The sequence below is a fragment of the Ursus maritimus genome, unplaced genomic scaffold, assembly GCF_017311325.1.
Source record: "Ursus maritimus isolate PB19 unplaced genomic scaffold, ASM1731132v1 scaffold_26, whole genome shotgun sequence".
NCBI lineage: Eukaryota > Metazoa > Chordata > Mammalia > Carnivora > Ursidae > Ursus > Ursus maritimus.
The window spans coordinates 11,960,670-11,982,294 of record NW_024425119.1 but is presented as its reverse complement, the minus strand read 5'-3'; the positions used below and the strand labels follow the sequence as shown (position 1 = coordinate 11,982,294).

At 35.7% G+C, this 21,625-nt stretch overlaps 1 protein-coding gene across 2 annotated transcripts in view; it reads left to right on the top strand.

The window, feature by feature from the left end:
- Positions 1–21,625, top strand: part of LRP6 (LDL receptor related protein 6) — a 197,896-nt gene that overhangs the window by 80,028 nt on the left and 96,243 nt on the right. For both annotated transcript variants that reach the window (XM_040642168.1, XM_040642167.1), the window contains exons 4-7: positions 12,847–13,043; positions 14,761–14,892; positions 17,667–18,063; positions 19,445–19,616. In XM_040642168.1, coding sequence (XP_040498102.1) covers positions 12,847–13,043; positions 14,761–14,892; positions 17,667–18,063; positions 19,445–19,616 — 898 coding nt within the window. The remainder of the gene's footprint in view (positions 1–12,846; positions 13,044–14,760; positions 14,893–17,666; positions 18,064–19,444; positions 19,617–21,625) is intronic.

The window sequence follows — 21,625 nt, the reverse complement described above, 5'->3', positions numbered from 1 at the left end:
GGTGTTATCAGTAAAAATGAGAAACGATGGTGGGATGGTTAGATGAGGAAGAAGGGCCTGCTGGAGTAAAACCATCTTAACATCTACCTTATACATGGGGCTATCAGGAAATACTGCCTGTTCTTGCAGTTGAAAGTTATCTAAATTGAATCAAATATGATTTAAAAACATAAAGATAATTTAAATGGAGTAAAACAGTTTGTATATCCTCCAAATCCCTAGAGATGTAAAGAGAGCATATAAACTCAATCTAGTGGGAAAAGTCCATGAAAAAGGGGAGAGCGGGAGAGTAAGGAAAGAATAAAAATGGACAGCATAAGAAAGAGTGGGATTCAGCAGTTTCGCTGTTAAATATAAATGCAAGATAAAGATTCTATAATCTGAATGTTGAGCAGTAACTGTTTTTAATCATGCTGTCCTATCATGAAACATTTAAGTTGTTATTTATTTATTTTTTTTTAGATTTTATTTATTTATTTGACAGAGAGATACCCTGTGAGAGAGGGAACACAAGCAGGGGGAGTGGGAGAGGAAGAAGCAGGCTCCCAGCGGAGGAGCCCGACATATAGGGCTCGATCCCAGAACGCCACGATCATGCCCTGAGCCGAAGGCAGATGCTTAACGACTGAGCCACCCAGGCGCCCCTAAGTTGTTATTTTTTACTTCTATAAATATTGCTGGAATAAAGAGGAGCCTATGAGTCTGTACCTTTGATTACATACTTAGAATTAATTACTAGAAGTAGGATTTGTATAGCAAGATAGAGATTTTAAGGCCTTTTTTTTTCATGGAATGATTTTGATGATTCCGACTGTCATACATAGTGTATGCCTGCATCTCATCATTTTATTACATTAAGTTTAAGAAAAAAATTTTATCCATTTTGAAATTTTAAAATATGTTTTACTTATATTAATTGTATTTTTTCTTTACTGGTGAAAGCGAGTATTTTCCATAGTGTTAATTATAGTGGATTTTCATTATTTATGGTACTTAATTCTGTGAAGTTGTTGCAAACACTGAGATAGTGAATACAGAATCAGTGCTCTTAGGAAATACAGAATTAGATTCCTGCTAGCCTGTGGTCAAAACATTTTCATCAGCTGATCATTTCGTATTCTTTTTAATGTATGTTTCTGCTTAAAAACACTTTAATATATAATGTTGAGTGTCGAACAGTATGGATGTTTAAATTATAGCACAATCATTCAATGTAGCGTTATATAGGCATCAAAAATAATGTGAAAGAAATGTTTAATAACATGGTGAAAATCTTTATAATGCATTGTTAAATGAAAACAGGTCATTATGATGCAGTAAACGACACAAATTTATAAAAACTCACTTTTGTAAAAAAAAAAAGAGGGCGTTTGGAGCTTTCAAAATAAATTAACCATTTTTCTCAAGGCAAGTTAACCACTTTTGAGGAGAAACAAGGACTTTGGGGCCTTGCTGCATATATTCCCAATGAAGAAGCTCAGTAATTAGGGGGTGCTAAATGCTCTCTATTCTTGGCTTAGTGCAGGTGCCTCCATCATTTCTTGGTTTGGCTCAGCTTTTTCCCTTCCGTCCTTTGGGGGCTATGATGTAGAGCAGATGGATTTTTACCAAATTTTGAATTCTAAACCTTGTTAGTTGGTTTCCTGTTGTGCCTTAACTATTATAAAAATAGAAACCAGTTTTTCCGTTGCTTGATGTTTGGGAATTGCTTGTATTTGTATATATATATGAGCATATTGTACACATGCTTTAATAAAGCACTAGAAAGATGTTCTTTTTATTTCTCTTTCCAAATTTTTATGGGGAACTTACATGTATTTCTTATATAGTCAGGAAAAAATAATTACTTTGGAAGAAAAGTAAATACCAGATTTTGATGAATTGATTTAGATGCCTTTAATGTTTTTCTCTACATTCTACTCCAGATACATACAGTATTAACTTTACTTCTGTCTGGCCTACCTACAGTCTTGAACACAGTGTAGTTCCTTCATGTGAGGCCCAGTTAGATGTATAAGACACTATTGAAGTTTACCCATTTTTAAATTATTTATCTTTTTGAGTTGTAAGAGTTTTATGTATTCTGGGAACACTTTTTTTCATTGCATATATGATTTAGAAATATTTCATTTCAACCTGTAGCTTTTGTTTCATTTTCTTGTCAGCGTGTTTTGAAGCACGAAAGTTTTTGATTTTGATAAAGTGTAATCCGTTAGCTTTTTCTTTGGCTAAAAGTGTTTTTGATGTCTTTAGAAATCATTGCCTAATCCAAAGTCATGAAAATTTACAGCTGTGTTTTCTTCAGAGTTTTATTGTTTTAACTCGCACATCCAGATTTATGCTGCATTTTCTGTAGGGCATCTTACACTCTTATGTCACATTTATTCTCAAGTATTTTTTAATGGTGTTGTGAATGAATTATTTGATTAATTTCAATTTATGAATTCTTTTAAGATGCCACATCTAAATGAGATCATAGAATATTTGTCTTTCTCTGACTTAATTTCACTTAGTATAATGTTCTCAAGGTCCATTCATGTTGTTGCAAATGACAAGATTTCCTATTTTTTTTTTAATAGTTGGATAGTATTCTGTTGTACATATATACACACCACATTTTCTTTATCCATCCATTTGTCCATGGACACTTAGGTTGTTTCCATGTCTTGGCTGCTTTAAATAATGCTTAGTGAACGTGGGTATACAGATAACTCTTTGACATAGTGATTTTGTTTCCTTCAGATATTTACTCAGAAGTGGAATTGCTGGATCATATAGTTCTATTTTTAATTTTTGAGGAACTTCCATACTGTTTTCTTTTTTCTTTCTTTTTTTTTAATACTGTTTTCTATAGTAGGTGTACCAGTTTACATTCCCACCATCAGTGCACAAAGGTTTCCTTTTCTCCACATCCTTGCAGGCATTTGCTATCTCTTCTCCGCTCCCTCCCTCTCCCCCCCTCTTCCTTCCCTCCTTCCTTCCTTCCTTTGTTAATGTGTGCCTAGCCCTGTGGAAAGGTCTGCTGGGGGGCCCCCTGTGGTTGAGCTGATTTATCATTTTCCTTGCCCTGGTGAGGAAGCTTCTGCCTCTTTCCTCGCTGTCCCCATGGCCTGGGGCTAAGCTGTTTTCCCATGTGAAAAGGAGATTTGAGATTCTGTCAATGGAGTCCCATTTGGGTGAATCCAAAGCAGAGGTCACTGAGGGTAAGCACATGGGACATTCATCAAATATACAGGAAGCCCCACTAGGTTCAGGCAACTCTTTAGGCACTGACCATGACCACCATCCAGTGCACAGAGCAAACAACATTGCTGCCCTCCAGAGCTCCATTCTGTTTGGGAGTCAGACAGTCACATAGTGCAGCCAATGTGATATTATCCTGGCTTCTTCTAGATATGGATGAATCTTCCTTTTTTTTTTTTTAATCGAACAATGTTAGATCAGTTTTGGTGTACAGCATAGTGATTTGACAAGTTTATACCTTATGTTATACTTACTACAAGTGTAGCTACCCATCTGTCACCATACAATTCTGTTACAGTACCATTGACTATATTCCTTGTATGCTGTCTCTTACCTTTTTGATGATAGCCATTCTAAGAGGCATGAGGTGATACCTCATTGTGACTTTGATTTGCACTTCCCTGATGACTAGTGATGTTGAACATCATTTCATGTACCTGTTGACCATCTGAATATCTTCTTTGGAAAATGTCTTTTCAGGTGTTCTGCCTAGGTTTTAATTGGATTATTTGTTTGTTTTTTGATACAGAGTTATGTAAGTTCTTTGTTATTTTGGATATTAACCCTTATCAAATACATGATTTACAAATATTTTCTCCCACTCCGTAGGTTACCTTTCCATTTTGTTGATCACTTCTTTTGTTGTGTAGTGCTTTTTAGTTTGATGAGGTCCCACGTGCTTATTTTTTATTTTGTTGCTTGTGCTTTAGGTGTCATATCCAAAGAATCATTGTCAAGAACCTGTCAAGGAGCTTTTTCCCTGTGTTTTTTTTTCTAGGGGTTTTATGTTTTTCAGCTCTAAGATTCAAGGTTTTAATCCATTTCGTGTTAATTTTTGTAAGTGGTATAGGATAGGGGTCTAGTTTCATTCTTTTACATGTGAATGTCTAATTTTCCCTGAACCATTTATTGAAGAAGCTGTCTTTTCTCCACTGAGTATTCTTGGCTTTCTTGTCAAATACTAGTTGATCATATCAATTTCTGTATTTTTGTATTGCTAGTATATAGAAAGGCAACTTATTTCTGTGTGTGTGTATGTGTGTGTGTATTTTAATTCTTTAGTGTTTTCTATATTTAGAATCATGGCACTTAAGAATAATGACCGTTTAACTTCTTCCTTTCCAGTCTAGATGCCTTGTATTCCTGTTTGGTAATACTGACTAGATCCTCTGTTACAGTGTTAAATAGAAGACATCCTTGCTTGATCCTGATCTTTGGGGGAAATCATAATTATAGGTTTTTTTGTAGACACCTTAATCAAGTTGATGAAGTTTCCGTCTGTTCCTAGTTTTTTCACAATTTATACCATGACTGGATATTATATTTTGTTCAATGCTTTTTCTGCATCAATTGAGATGATCGTGTGATTTTGTTTCTTATTTCGTGAACATGATGAAATTACATTAATTGTTTTTAGTTGTTGAACCACTCTTGCATTCTTGGAGTATCCCATTTGGTCTTGGTTTAGAATCCTTTTTAGATGTTACTAGTTTCAGTTTGCTGACAGTCTCTTGAGGACTTCTATGTCTTTATAAACATAAGAGGTATTGGTCTGTAGTTTATTTTTCTTATTCTGTCTTTGTCTGGCCTTTGTATCAGTATAATACTAACCTCAGGGAATGAGGTGGGAAATTCCTCTTCCTCTATTTTCTGGAAGGGTATGGGACAGATATTATTTCTGCTGCAATATTTAGTAGAAGTCAACAGTGAAGTCATCTGGGCCTGGGGATTTCTTTATGGGAAGATTTTAAACTATTAAGTCAATTTCTTTAATTGTTCTAGGTCTTTAAGTTTTTTTTTTTTTATTTCTTCTTGAGTCACTTTTGTCAATTTGTTTCTTTCTAGGAATATTTCCCTTTCGTCTAAGTTGTCTAAGTTGGCATAAAGTTATTCATCATATCTTCTTATAATCCTTTTAATTTCTGCAAGGCCAGTAGTGATGTCCTTCTTATATTCATGATTTCATTCACAAACTTCCCAATTTACGCATTTTCTCTTTTGGGAGGGGGCAGTCTACCTAAAGGATAGTCAGATTTGTGAATCTTCATAGAATCCACATGCAGTGTTAACTGATTTTTTTTTTCTCTACTGTTTTTGTGTTTTAATATTTCATTGATCACTCTAATATTTTTATTTTCTTTCTTATGCTAGCTTTGCACTTAATTTGCTCTTTTTTCCCCGTAGTTTCTTTTTTTTTTTTTTTTTAAAGATTTTATTTATTTATTTGACAGAGATAGAGACAGCCAGCGAGAGAGGGAACACAAGCAGGGGGAGTGGGAGAGGAAGAAGCAGGCTCATAACGGAGGAGCCTGATGTGGGACTCGATCCCAGAACGCTGGGATCACGCCCTGAGCTGAAGGCAGATGCTTAACCGCTGTGCCACCCAGGCGCCCCTTCCCCCTAGTTTCTTAAGCTTGAAGCTTAGTTTATTGATTTGAAATTATCTTCTTTTCTTAAAAGAAAAAAAAAAATCTTCTTTTCTAATACAGGCACTTAAGGAATAAATTTATAGAATTTACCCTAAGCACTGCTTTGGTGGTATCCCATACATTTTTTAATAAGTTTTTTATTTGTTGTATTTTCATTTCCTTTTATCTGAAAATATTTAAAAGAATTTCTTGTGATTTCTTCTTGGACCCGTTGCTTATTGAGAAGACATTAAGGAAGAATTTAGAAAATTCTCATTTGTGAATTTCTCAAATTTTGTTGTTCATTTGTTAATGAATTCTGTAGTTCTCAGCAAATACACTTTATATAATTCAGTCTTTTTTTTAAAGGTTTTATTTTTTTACATGAGAGAGAGTGCACGCATGAGTGCCATAGGATCATGACCTGGGCCAAAAGCAGACGCCTCTGTCTCAGTCTTTTAAAATAACTTGAGATTTATTCTGTGACCTAGTATGTGGTCTATCCTGGAGTAAGTTCCATACGTACTTTAAAGAATGTATGTTATGTTATTAGATGGGAATTTTCTTTAGAGGCTAGGTTAAATTGGTTGATAATAATCAAATTTCCATATCCTTGAGGATTTTCTGTCTAGTTTTGTTTTGTTTTGTTTTGTTTTGTTTTAAGATTTTACTTTTAAGTAATCTCTGTACCCAATGTGGGACTCAAACTTACAACCCTGAGATCAAGAGTTGCATGCTCTAGGGGCTCCTGGGTGGCTCAGTCATTTAAGCGTCTGCCTTTGGCTCGGGTCCTGATCCCAGGGCCTGGGATCCAGCCCTGCCTTAGTCTCCCTGCTCAGCAGGGTGTCGCCTCTCCTTCTCTCTCCGCCCCTCCCCCAACGCCTGTGCTGTCTCTCAAAGGGATAAATAAATAAAATATTTTTTTAAAAAGTTGCATGCTCTGTCAACTAAGCCAGCCAGGCATCTCATTTCTGTCTAGTTGTTCTATACTTCTGTGAAAGTAGGATGTTGAGATCTTGGACTGTTAATGTTGAATTGTCTTTTGCTCTCTTCATTTCTGTCAGGTTTTTCTTCATTTGTTTGAGGCTCTTTTTTTGTGTGTATATGTTTATAGTTGTATCTTCCTGATGATTTGAATCTTTGTTATCATAAAATGTGCTTCTTTACCTCTTAACATATATTAAAGTATATTTGTCTGATAGAGTCACTCCATCTCTCTTAATGGTTACTATTTACTGTGACCTTTTATTCTCAACCAGTTTGTATCTGTGAATAAAATGTCTCTTGTAGGTAGCATATAGTTGAATCTTGCTTTGTTTTACCAAGTCTAACAATCTTTGTCTATATATAGAGAGAGAGGTATTTTTTTGAAGAGGAAAAACTATATATATTTAAGATGTTCAACCTTTTGCCGTGATGGTTTTTTTTTTTTTTTTTTAGAGATTTTATATATTTATTTGACAGTGTGTGCAAGCAGGGGGAGTGGCAGGCAGAGGGAGAGGGAGAAGCAGGTTCCCTGCAGAGCAGAGAGCCCTGGGATCCTGACCTGAGCTGAAGGCAGAGGTATACCTGACTGAGCCACCCAGGCGCCCCCAACCTTTTGCCTTTTGTTTGAAGTGTTTATTCACATTTAGTGTTATTAATGATATGGTTGGGTTTACATCTGACATTTTGATGTTTATTTTTTTATATCTGTTTCTTTTTTGGTTTTTTTTTTTTTTTTTTGGTTCTTTTCTGCCTTCTTTTGTATTAAGTAGATATTTTCTAGTAGATAATTCCTTTATTGATTTTTTTTATTTTTTATTTTTTTTTTTTAAGAGAGAGAGAGAGAGTGGGGAGGGGCAGAGGGAGAAGAAGAGGGAATCTTAAGCAGGCCCCACACCCAGCACAGAGCCCATCTCAGGACTCGATATCACAACCCTGAGATCATGACCTGAGCCGAAATTAAGACTCGGACACTTACCTGACTGAGCCACCCAGGCATCTCAATTTTTGAACTGTATTTTTGAGAGTAAAACAGTTTTAGTGATTATTCTAGGGGTTGCAATATGCATTTTGTTAAAATCGACTTTATGATCATACTGAGTTAATTCCTGTAAAATATAGAAATTTTACTCTAGTGTGTCTCTGTTCCCTCTCTTTTCCTTTTTGCTCTTATTGTCATTTAGATTACATTTCTATTATAACCAATATCATGTTATGATCATTATTAGTATGATCTTACAGGTTTTTTAAGGGTTAAAAAAAAGAGAAAGTATTATATAGTCTTTTTTTTTTTTTTAAGATTTTATTTATTTACTTGAGAGAGAGAGCGTGCCCGGCCTTGCACAAGAGCATGAGTTGGGGGAGGGGCAGAAGGAGAAGCAGACTCCTCTACTGAGCCAAAGCCTGATGTGGGGCTCAATCCCATGACCCTGGGATCATGACCTGAACTGAAGGCAGATGCTCAACCATCTGAGTCACCCAGGCACCCAGCGTCTTTTTGTATTAACCTACATATTTGCTGTTTCTGATACTGCTTAATTCTTCCTGAGGATTTAAGTTACCATTTGCTCATTTCTTTGCTCCGGTATAATTCTATTCTCTCCCCTTGTTCTTTGTATTTCATATCTTTTATTTTTTAAAAATTTCTTGTCCTATTTCTTTTTGAATTTAAAAAATTCCTCCTTAGGGATACAATGTACAGCATAATGACTGTAGTTAATGCTGCTGCATGACATACAGGAAAGTTGTTGAGAATAAATCCCATGAATTCTCATCACAAAGAGAAAAAAATTTTTTATTTTTTGAAGTTTTTTTTTTTTTTTTAAAAAGCATCTTTATATATATATTTTATTTATTCGACAGAGATAGAGACAGCCAGCGAGAGAGGGAACACAGGCAGGGGGAGTGGGAGAGGAAGAAGCAGGCTCATAGTGGAGGAGCCTGACGTGGGGCTCGATCCCATAACGCCGGGATCACGCCCTGAGCCGGAAGCAGACGCTTAACCACTGTGCCACCCAGGCGCCCCTACTTTTTGAAGTTTCTACATGAGATGATGAATATTAGCTGAACCTATGGTGGTAATCATTTTATAATATATGCAAATCAAACCATCATGCTCTATGCCTTAAACTTAATACAGTTGATGTATGTCAGTCATTTCTCAATAAAACTGAAAAAAATCACAAAAAAAGAAAAAATTCATCCTTTTCACTTTGTTTCCTTATTTGTTGTTTGTTTCTTGTGTTATTTCTACTTTAAACTTCATTTCTGTGAGGACTTCAGAGGGGAGGGGGGGTGGGGGAATGGGATAGACCAGTGATGGGTAGTAAGGAGGGCACGTGTTGCATGGTGCACTGGGTGTTATACACAACTAATGAATCATCGAGCCTTACATCGGAAACCGGGGATGTACTGTATGGTGACTAACATAATATAATAAAAAATCATTAAAAATAAATAAATAAATAAACTTCATTTCTGAAGTGATTTATTCTTATATTTCTTATTCTTTCATCAGTTCTGTCACCTCAGTTTTGAGGTTTTTAATTTTAATTTCTGTTATTCTTTTATGGCTAGTGTTATATTGAAGTATTATTTAGGTTATAGGTTATAAATTTTATTTGTTCAACAGCCATATATTTCTGGCATATTTTAATTGTAAGGATATGATTATTTTTGGTTTTATTTTAAATACTAACTTTTTAAATGAGATTTTCCCTTAATATTTTTATTGTCTTATTTTCATGTGTAATTGTTTTTCTTGAACTCAATGAAGAAGGCAGGGTACATCATAACTTTTGTAACTTCGTTTTGTGTGTGTGTGTGTTCTAAAAAATGGTAGCTTGCTTTCTGACATTTCCTGACTTGGGTTCCTTCTCCCACTTTTTTTTGTACCTTATTTTTCCAATCCCTCTTGCACCTATCATTCTCATTTTTCATTCTACTCCCAGTAATTTATCCTCAGTATGGGGCTTTGTCTGGAAGTGAGTCCTGGAATGTCAACTTTGAGAGTTCACAGTGGGTTAAAGTGTACTAGCCCCTTCAGTGCCAACCATGAATTCATTGTATTCACTCATTCTTGGAGTGGCCAGAACCCCTCCTCATCAGCTGATGTTCTCATATTTGTTTGCCCTACTTTCCATTGTTACCTATCTTGTGTGTTCTTCTGTTCTTAGGTCTCCTGAAGGCCCTATTTTTTCTTTCTGATTCCTACTGCAGAAGTACTGATGCCAATCAGGTCTTATGGCTATTGGTAGTTTTCCATACCTTTTTGGATTTTGGATTTTGTGGTAATATTTTTTTACTTAGCTGTTTTGTGAATGTTGTCCATGGATTTTTGATTTTGCTACCTAGTTGTTGTGTTTTCATATGGAGGGCTTGTGGAGATTTTCCAAACCTGTGCTGCTACCACTTTTGTCATCTTCTTAGGTATTATAACAGCTTTACTACGGTGAGGGAAGCTCCCTTCCAAGGTTAGGTTCACATGTCAGAATTCATGACAGTAGTGCTTTGGTATGACCAAAAAAAGATTTATTACCCACACAGGTGGGGGAATTCTGAAACAGGGGTAGAGGACAGCTTTCTGGGAAGAGGTCCAGAAACAGAGAAAGTGAATGCAAGTGCGCAGGTGTTCTATAAAGGACAAGTCCAGTTGGTGCAGAATTTGAAAGAGGCACCCACCAAGCATGGAATATGGAAGAGGTAGCAAGTGGCTCATGTACTTGGGGGTATTGGTGGGATTGAGCCCTGTCAGTCAGTACACTGCTGAAAATGACAGACACAGGAAAGGGATGATACTCAGAGGTTGTCAGCACTAAATCAAAATACCAACAGCGATCTCAGTTTCTTTCCTTTGGTCTTCATAGTAGAGATCCATTTTTTAACTCCTGTTGTTGTGACATACAACTGAAGAACTGAGCTTTGATCTTGCCTGCCATCTTTGTTTTTGCTACCCATGATCAACTCCTTGAAGAAACTTGTTTTCAGGGAGAAACCAAGAGGTTGGCCTACTTAGTTATCCCAGCCAGAGAGGTGAAAGGTGAAGATTATGTACAGTTATCTCCATTTTCAGGAACAAGTCACTATTGGTTGGATGAATCAATAAAATGACCAAAGAATATGTTAAGAATGAGTGATAGCCTTCTTAATTCTGCTTTTTATTCAGCTCTGTTAATTACATGTATCATTTACGATATTTCATTTTATCAAGCATTTACTGAGTGTCTAATCATTCCATTTAATTTGTGCACACAGTGTTGCATGAGATCTTGGGAATATAAATAAGCCAGAGTCTAGGATTTACTTGATTCTAATATGATACTGATTTTAAGAACTTTTTATTGATTTACAAATACAGGAAATGTACACCTCAGTTGTAAATATTACCCCATCTCAGAAATATTAAAATATTGAAAAATATATCCTAAAATTGAGGAATTATTTATGAAATGTTTGTTAAGTACCAAGCATAATGCTAAATGGTTTTGCATCTATTACCATTTAGCCTTTACAGTAACTCAATGGGGATAGATTATTATCTTTCATTTATAAATAAAGAAAATAAAGCTTGAAGAAATGATGTAAGTAGTTTAAGTGTTAGAGGGACATTGAACTCAGGTCTATCTGATTTCTTACCGATACATAAATGTTTTTAGTCAGTATGTAAAGTGAGTGTATCTTCTAGGGAGGGATTTTGTTTTTCCTGATTGTTTTCCTCTGTTTACTTCGAAGAGTGAATTTTAACTTTTTATTTAATAATATGCAAAGGACTTAGAAGGCTTTTTTTCTTCCCAAAGTTTTTCAAAGATTCGATTATAGAATTTAGTTCTTTAGGATGGTTAATGAAATGCTAAGTCATATATTACTATTCTTCCGTTTTCAGTTGTGTTACTTCTTTCTTGGCAGCTTCTCAGAATTCTCTTACCATACTGAATTTTGGTAGATTTTAGTGTGAAATATGTAGACCTATTTAAATTCGGACCTAAACGATATCATTCCTATAAATAACATAACCTCTTTGGTAAACTTACTGTTCATTTAAAAAGTAGAAGAAGCCACCTCAGAAGTTGACATTGTGACAGTTCTTTTGGGGAAATGAGAAGGAAAAGTAATCTTCTAGGGGAAAAGAAGAAAAATGAGAGGAGAAAATTGTGGCGATGTGGGCTGGCAGGGTAGGGATGAATTTCTAAAATAGAAAATTTGTTTGGTAAACTGGTCATGCTAATCTTGTATTCAGTTTTTTAAAAATCCGGCCTGAATTTGAAACACCTTAGGCTAGGACCATTCCATGTACAATAACAGATGTTAACTCTGCTTAGATAAAAATGATCTTACTGCTCTTGAATTTAATTTAGTATGCTGGTGGTCTCTTCAGTAATGTCCAGGACCTAAAAACTGGTTTTCCCTAAAATATGTGTTGTTCTTTATTTCTCTTCAGTTGCTTATACTGTCCATTCCTCCCTCCCAGTCTATTTATGAAAATATTATATTTGATATTAGGTAAATATCAAAGAATTTTTTTGAATATTATTTTGAAGCAGAGCATGATTTGTTCATTATTCAGGAATATTTACTAATAACTCTCCAAGACACTGCAGAGTACTGTGGTTGAACACTAATCAGTAATCACATAGCAGAAGGCAAGCAGAAGTGATCCTTTACTAGAGCTAGACTGGGGTTTGCAGAAAGAGCTCCACCAGAACACCTTTTTTAGCCTCAAGTATATGTTTTTATTTTCAGTTACCAAAACCATAGGAAACGGTGGAAGAAACAGGCTCAAATTCTTTGTTTTGACACATCAAGAAGGGGAAAACCTATTGCAGATTTAAAACTACTTCACAGTGCCAACTTTAAACCTTGGGATTTTTCTTTTTGTCCATCTATCTTCTAACAACATGAATTTTGTGGAAGGATAGAAGATGTGAGTCCAGAGATCGGAATTGAAGCAGTGCTAATACTTGAGCCTTCTCTCTGCTAGTTTGTAATAAACCTGGGGCCTGTTGCCAAGTACTTGGTTGGGAGTTTTGAACACTATGAAAATATATTCAAATTTATTATGTGACTTATTTTTCGTAGGTGTATTTGACCTTAAGATATGTGTTACTTGGGATTTTTGTGTGTTATTGTGGAAACAAGATGTTTTAATGGGCAAAATAATGTTTTGATAAAAGAAAATTTAGATATGTTTGAGTTTTTCTGTTTTTGTTAATAGGCAGGCAGTGGTTAAAGGTTCTCTTCCACATCCTTTTGCCTTGACATTATTTGAGGACACATTGTACTGGACTGACTGGAATACACACTCTATTTTGGCTTGCAACAAGTACACTGGCGAGGGTCTGCGTGAAATCCATTCTAACATCTTCTCTCCCATGGATATACATGCCTTCAGCCAACAGAGGCAGCCAAATGGTAAGTGATCTTGATTTTTAAATTGCAAGTTGGAATAGCTTTAGCACTCAGATGTCTGGCTTTAGTGAAGGCAGGAGCAGAGAGGACATATCCAAAGGTAGTGGGAAGGAATAAAACATAAGGAAAATGTCAAAATGTAATTCAGGTTGAGTGGCAGCCTAAACCATAGCTTGTTATCTATCACTGCTGGCCACCTCAGCCCTTTGTTTGGGTCTGGGGTTATGGTGGTTTAGAAGAGAGACATGAGATAAGAAATTGAGATACTAAGCTTATACACAAATGCATTTCTTCTTTATATTATTTCTCTCAAGTGTGTTTTTAAAAGCAAACAAGCACTTTTCTTAAATGGAAAACTCTGTGAATCTAACTGGTGAATTTAAGTACCTTAGGTTGTCCGATAAAATACCTGCTTAAACTTGTCTTTGCACACTTCCCCCCTGCCCTTTTTCTTAGTTTTGCTTCTATTTTTGGTCAACCTTTGCAGTGACTTGGGCTTCGGCTGCTGGCAACAATTTCTTTTAAGAGAGGAGTAGAATTAGGTTTAAAAGGAATATGAGAATGTTAAGTGTTTGGCACTTGTATATAAATAAATGTCTGGCATGTGTCTGAGTATATTTCAGATTGTATTCCATAGCCAAAAATAAAGGATATTTGGATTCTGCATTGCTTTGTATCCATTTAGGGGGAGATAGTTAAATAATGAATATATTTTTTGGAATCTGATGATCATGAGTCCATAAAAATGTTTTTAAATGTATGTGTTGCCCTTTTGTAAAAATATTTTATGAATTTTTTATTCTCATGGTTAGTCCTTAGGAGAGAATTTCTCTGTTTTTTGGTGTTTTTTTTTTTTTTTTGTTTTTGTTTAATGGCACTGTTGATCCTTTATGTTTTACTAGTTTCAAATTTGCAGTTATCATTGTTTTATCTTTCATATTTTGTTGGTCTCCATCTTATGTTGATTTTTTAATGAATATTATTTAAATCCATCCCTTTCCATAGTTTTGGCAAAGGTGCTAATTAATCTCTGCTTCTCAGTTTTTCCTTGTTGAATCTGTTATTCCTATCTTTTCAATGTTAATCTTTCCAAAGTGGATTTTTCAACATTTAATTACTTTTCTTGGCTTTCAGTGCCCTCCACCACAATTTGTTCCCATTCTCTGTGCTCACTCAGCTGTAACTCCGATTAGTCAACAGAAACTTTAATAGTTAGACTGTTTGCCTTATTATCTCACCCAATGTACAGCCTCTGAGTTTTTTTTCATACAGTTTTACCACATTTGAAATGTCCTCCTATCTATTTTCCTATCCTTCAAGGGTCCTGTCATGTCCTCTGTCTTCTTTAATCCTAATTTACTTTCCATTTTACTCTGTACTTATGGTCTATCATGTGCAAGATAGCATTTAATTTCGTTGTTTTGTATTGTTTTCTAGTTTGTTAATTTTGGCATACTGACTAGATTGTAAGCTCTTTTAGGGCAGGGACCTCCTGCTTTATTTCTTGTGTATCCCTCTTTGGGTACAAAATGCTAAGTCAGTTCTCAGTGATTAATTCCTTTCCTTGCAAATGGTTTGGTAGTCAAGCACCTGGATGACATTTGGTAATAATTTGGTTTATCACAGTTGCTCATGTTATGGTTGTTAACCTTTGTGTACCTAGAGTGAGGGAGGGCATCTATAATCATTGGTATTAATCAGTGTGATTTATATTTGACAGCTACAAATCCATGTGGAATTGATAATGGTGGTTGTTCCCACTTGTGTTTGATGTCTCCAGTCAAACCTTTTTATCAGTGTGCTTGCCCAACTGGGGTCAAACTCCTGGAGAATGGAAAAACCTGCAAAGATGGTAAGAAAGATGGTCTCCAAGAAGGAAGAATTTCAGATACAATTGAAATTCTTTATGATTTATTTTATTTCTCTATAATAAGCTCTGTAGGTTACAGTCTTTGGGAGACTAGCTGCTTAATCTTTGTCTTCACAATCAGTTATATAACAGGGTTGTTTTGTGTTTTAGGGCATCTCTTTAATACTGTTTTGTAAGTTATTTTAGCATTTTAACTAAATTTTTAACATGCTATTTTTGAAAAAAATTAGGTGCTATCTCTTTTTTTATGAAATGTCAGTCATTGATATCGCAATTGATTGTTGTGAAAATGAGTATTTTCTTAAAGAATGTATTTTTAACAGTAGGTAGCATTTGTAAATAAAGGACCTCCGTGCAAGGAAGCAGTTTACTGAACTTTCGACTATAATGACTTATCATGGGGTAGATATAGTTCTAAAAAATTGTTGAATGATATTTTTAATTGCCTTTCAACAACAGAGAAGTGCTTTCAGAAGAAGAAAAAAAATCCATATTCTGTTTCTAAAGCAACCTCTTTCTATACTTAACCACTGTCTCTTCTTACTCTCTTAATTCCCTATCGAAAGAGGGCATATTGGAGAAATACGTTGCTTTAGGACGTTTCAAGGGACTTCTGGTTTGGGAGAACACCAGTTCTTCTCTTTTTCTTCTTAATGAGAATGTTATTCTTCATTCTTACCCCTGTGGATCACTGTCTGGTTTTCTAGCCACCAGCAAGACCTGATAAGAAAATTGTTACATTTAGCAGTGGCTTCTTTATCTAACTCTGAAAAGCAGAAGCCTTTATTTCAGAGTGGGTTAGGGAGTTCCTGGCAAGGGGGTCAGGGAGTCAGAGAGATGGAATTGAGTTGGTGTACAGGATATTTGTCATGACTTGGCATTGATAAATTATCCTCATAGTCAAAGGTGAAGCTGGCTGACTCTTGTGAGGCGGTTTCCATGGCAAACAATAATTTGGTTTCAGTTTAAAACAAAAGGTTTTTGTAATGTTGCTTTTTTGTTTAAAAATGTAGCTTGAGTTTAAAACAGAAGATTTATTTTAGCAATAGTGGTCTGTCTACTCCCTCATAGCAGTGCAAATGTACATGTTTAACTAGTATTTTGAATTTTAGATGTGCATTTGGCATGTAGTAGCTTCAAGTTAACTATTCTGTTTTGATCACCTTGCTCAAATTAACAGCTTCACTTTCTTTGACTTCCTTGTTTGCAGAGTTTTGGGGCTGGCTCCTTTTGGTAGTTAGCAGAGGTAGTGAATGGTACAAAGTTACTCCTATTTGGTGCCTGCTGTGGCATTTAGGGCTGTATTTTCTCTAAGATCGAGTTCATTTATAATTAGCCCTTAAGTCAAAAAGCTGTTGTTGAAAGTTTTACTCCTCTTCTCAGTTTTTTCAACTATAATTCCAGATTGATGTGAAGCTAAATGCCAGTATTTTCTTTTAGACTCACTTCTTTGGGAATCTTTTTTTTACTCTTTCAGATGTCATCTTGCTTACTATCTTTTATACTTAGATGATTTTATTGATGCTTTACTTGAACATTAAAAAATTAAAACAGAAGATTGAGCTTAATGTCTTCATTCTCAGCTGTGTTTTTATTGAATACTACTTTGAGTTAAAAACATTTCATAAATGGGGCGCCTGGGTGGCGCAGTCGTTAAGCGTCTGCCTTCGGCTCAGGGCGTGATCCCGGCGTTCCGGGATCGAGCCCCACATCAGGCTCCTCCACTAGAAGCCTGCTTCTTCCTCTCCCACTCCCCCTGCTTGTGTTCCCTCTCTCGCCGGCTGTCTCTCTCTAATAAATAAATAAATAAATCTTAAAAAAAAAAAAATTTCGTAAATAAATCTAATCTAAAACTCAGTGAAATAAAAATTTGAAAGTGTTTCTTTTCTAATGTTAGTAATAATATATTAGCTAACATTGATCAAATACTTACATGTTCAGTACATTCCTGAATATTACATGGATCTTATTTAATCCTCACAGCAACCCTGTGGGATATAGATGAAGAAATTAGGTTTAGAGAGATGAAGTTTTGCCTAAGTTTGAATAGGAATTTGAATCCAACAGCTCTGTCAGATCCACAACTCTTACTCTTAACCAGTGTTTTTTCTGATTCACTTTCTTTGCTGCTGCTTTTTCCTTCACCATAGCCCTCTTTGTCATTAATTATGTCAGGTATTGCCTTATAGTTGTCTTAGTTAAGACAGCTTAACTGAAATATAATTTACGTACTATAAATTTCAGTCATTTCAAGTGTACAGTTCAGTGGTTTTTAACTAATTTACAGTTGCGAAACCATCACAATCCAATTTTGGAACATTCTCATCAGACACAAAAGATCTTTGTCTTGGATTCATTTACCTTTGTAAACATACTTCTCAAACAAAGGACCTATATCCTATGTCTCCTTCTTCCTTTAATATTCAGCTACTCAACTTCTTAGTCGTTATGTAGTCACTCTTCATTATACCTTTAAGTAGCTGTTATTAATTCCAGGGGCTATATAACAAATGAACCAGAGAAGGAATCAAAACTTGATTTGGAGAGCTGAGCCATTATAGAGCTTGACCTCATAGTCAAGCTATTCCTAGGTCACTATGTTACTTTCCATTTCCACCCTAAATGGACCCTGAGTATCCTTTTTTACTCCTTTACTTTTCAATTCCCGAAGAAGTTCTGCATTCTTTATTTAGAGTGACTAAATTTTGACTGTGGGTTTCAATTTTTTCTTCATTTATCTCACTTTATTGTTCTAGGTGCCACTGAATTACTGCTTTTAGCACGAAGGACAGACTTGAGACGCATTTCTTTGGATACACCAGATTTCACAGACATTGTTTTACAGTTAGAAGACATCCGTCATGCCATTGCCATAGATTATGATCCTGTGGAAGGCTATATCTACTGGACTGACGATGAAGTGAGGGCCATACGCCGCTCATTCATAGATGGATCTGGCAGTCAGTTTGTGGTCACTGCTCAAATTGCGCATCCTGATGGTATTGCTGTTGACTGGGTTGCCCGAAATCTTTATTGGACAGACACTGGCACTGATCGGATAGAAGTGACAAGGCTCAATGGGACCATGAGGAAGATCTTGATTTCAGAGGACTTAGAGGAACCCCGAGCCATTGTGTTAGATCCCATGGTTGGGTAAGAAGCTCTGCTGATAGAAAATTTTGCTTGGTGTTTCTGTTTTCTATAGGTTCCTAAAAACATTGACAAAAACAATATGAAGTGTGTGTTGGTTTTCAATAAACAGCTCTTCAGTGGCTGTTCATTTTTCGAACATAGTGATTGGAATAAAATCTCAAGTTAAAGAATTGCTAAAGAATTTTTTTTTCCTTGAATGTTTTAATACTTTTTCTTTCTAAATTAAGTCAATGCTTGCTGACTTTGGGTGTTGGCTACAGATTTTGCTGAGGTTGCATCATGACCATGAAAAATGTGGAAAGAAATTGTTTTCAGAATTCTTTCTCTTCCCCTAGAAGATTTAATTTCATCCCATTTTCGAAACTTCTAGAATGATATGGTAAAGGATATATCTTACTTTGTATATCCCAAGATATGTGAATGACTTGAATTTTTTTTTCTTTTTTTTTGGTCATAACACCCTGACCACAATCCAGGGAAACACAGCTTTCTGTATGCTCACCAATGTTATTTGTTACTATGAGATTCATTCTAAGGGTGAACATAGTGACAAATTATTACACTTCAGTGTATATCAGTGCCTTGGAGCCGCTCAAACTCCTAGGAACCACAGCAGTTACTTAGCACTACAGAAAGAGTTAGTTATTTTGGGAATTCAATTTGTCATCTGAATATTACTATTGGGATAGCCTTTTTGTGTTAGAGATGACAAGCCAGCAAGAAAAAAAGATGACTGGGGTGTCTGGCTGGCTCAGTACGAAAAGCATGCAACTTTTGATCTTGGGGTCGTGAGTTCAAGCCCCGTTTTGGGTGTAGAGATTACTTAAATAAAAAGTTTAGGGAAAAAAAGATGACTGTTAGTGGGAAGGAGTACAAAATATTTTGAAAAAACCTAACTAAAAATGGAATCTCATTATTGGAAGGCATTTTTTAAAAAGATTTTATTTATTTGAGAGAGAGAAACAGAGAGAGCTAGCATGAGCAGGGGGAGGGACAGAAGGAGAAGGGGAAACAGACTCCCTGCTTAGCAGGGAGCCTCATATGGGGCTCAGTGTGGAGCTCAATGTGGGGCTCGATCCCAGGACCTGGAGATCGTGGCCCGAGCCGAAGGCAGATGCTTAACAACTGAGCCACCCTCCTGGAAGGCGTTTTTATTTTCAGTTCTAGAAAACACTATTTGATCTGAAAATTTCCTCAAGCATGTATATACTGCTGTTATGTCTTAAACATAGATTTTGAGTATGTTTAAGTCCTATTTTTTTTTTCCTTCTATGCTGTTAACTGATTCCAGTGTGATATGAGGGGTGGACCTCACCTTTAGAATATCTGAAAGTTACCATTTATTATCTGCTTTTAGCTCATTTTCTGTATACTTCTGTAGGTACATGTATTGGACTGACTGGGGAGAAATCCCGAAAATTGAGCGAGCAGCTCTGGATGGTTCTGACCGAGTAGTGTTGGTTAACACTTCTCTTGGTTGGCCGAATGGTTTAGCCTTGGATTATGATGAAGGCAAAATATACTGGGGAGATGCCAAAACAGACAAAATTGAGGTTTGTTCTTGCTTTTTCATTTTAAAACCAGTTTTATAATGGTTTTTAAGTTGATGTTAATTTGATGCAAATATTCTTGCCTCTTGTCTGGGGTGCCAGAGTATCTTTTACGGAAATTTTATTCAACTTTCAGGATGCTAGGGATTATGTATTCTTTTCAACTGAACCCTAAGATTTCTGAGCTATACTGGCATGAGAAATGGATATTCCTCTATTTCTAGTCCTAAAAGCTTATGCGAGTGATTTTCCTCATTATGGATAAAGCCACTGTATGAATTTCCTAGAGGGACAGTTTCTTCACAAATCAAGTATTATATAAGACCTATATTAATTACTTATACTGATAGTTCTGTCAGGAGAACAAAGCCCATATGTGTATATATAACTTTTGTTGTTACTGGTGTTGGAGGCAGGTGGTAGCATATATTAAGTATTAAGGTGGTTACATGCAAACAATTTTTAAATTGATTTATGAGCTGTATAGGAGAAAGATTAATTAACCAAAGCTTGGGGGGAAATATTTACTGTATGGTAGAATTAAGTTGTAGCAATCAGAATAGAATTGTGGTGGAAACAACCAGTGGTGAATCACAATAAATCAGTGGTTTATCACAATGTTTTGTAGATGACATATACCTTGATGTTGAATGTGAACCCTAAATTTCACAACTTAGAGTTAGGCTGTGCTAGAGGTCTTATGGATCACGTACTTAAAACAATTTATTTAACAATATTTCTTTGGGGGATGCATGAGTTCTCATATAAGGAATAGCTTAGAATGGCTATTCAGAGCCACAGCACATATCTCCTAACAGATAGATAATTTGGTCTCCAAAGCCATTATTTTAGAAAGGTAGCTCTTAGGAGTGCCGGGGACTCTGAGGGAATCGTGAATTAAAGGGCCTTCTTTTCAGAATGGAAACTTGGAATAGAAAAATCCATTAGTATTCCACAAGGCTCAAATACTGAAAACTGCATTTCTTATTCTTGCAGCTGGTTTGCATTAATAGAAAATTTTGCATAGACTTGACTATATAAATTTTCTCCCTCTTAGTGTTTCACTGTCCCCCTCCTTAAATCCAAATTAGTGTTTGAATCTTTAACAGCTTAGAGTGCAGCGCTAATGAGACCAAAGTTATGGGTTCATTTTTTTTTTAGACAGGCTATTAGCTTCCTACTTGGGCCAGCCTGAGTACAAATTGCACAGCCATTCCCAAGCAGTTCACAAATGTGTACTGTTGACCAGCTGTGGACCATACGTGAGGGTATATGTATTACCACTCTTAGAAAAACAGTTTAAAGCTCATGTGTCCATAAGAATGTTTGTACATAAGGGAAGATTTATCATTTTGTAGGGATTTTTAAAATTCTATATTTGGTATCTTTTTAAGCTTACTATGACTGATTGATTAGATTGTAAATAAGACATTTGTTTCTTACTGGGAATATTTCATGTCTTATTTTTCACACTTCAGGTCACTTTCAGTATAGAAATTTATTCAAAATCAAATAGTTTAGGAGGGATTTAGGTAGAGAAGTGCGAACTTTTGGAGGTTCTGAGTGACAGTGTTTGAGAATAAGAATGAATCATTATCTAACAACATATAATATTGATGAAACAGGATTTATTTTCTTGGTTTGCAGTAAGTGCAGTAGATCTTAAAATTAGCATTCATTCCAGCCTGTTCTTTCTTCTTGAGCGATATACACATGTATATGCAGTGGTGTCATTTCTTCCCTCACTTCCTTCTTTCCTTCTTCCTCGAGTGGTACCAGCATCCTTAAAAGCCTGCCTTTCACATCTATTTCTCTTCTTCCAGGTTTACTCTCTGTCCGCTTTTTGACAGATTATTTGGGGTTGGTGGTACATCTATCTCTGCCAGATTATACATACAAAAACCTCCCCTTGTTCTTTCCCCTGGAGATTCTTTTGAAGTTCCTCTAATTGAGCATCAGTGCTTTTGTCATTTTCTTTTCATAGACACATCTGGGAAGTAAAGAGAGCAGGT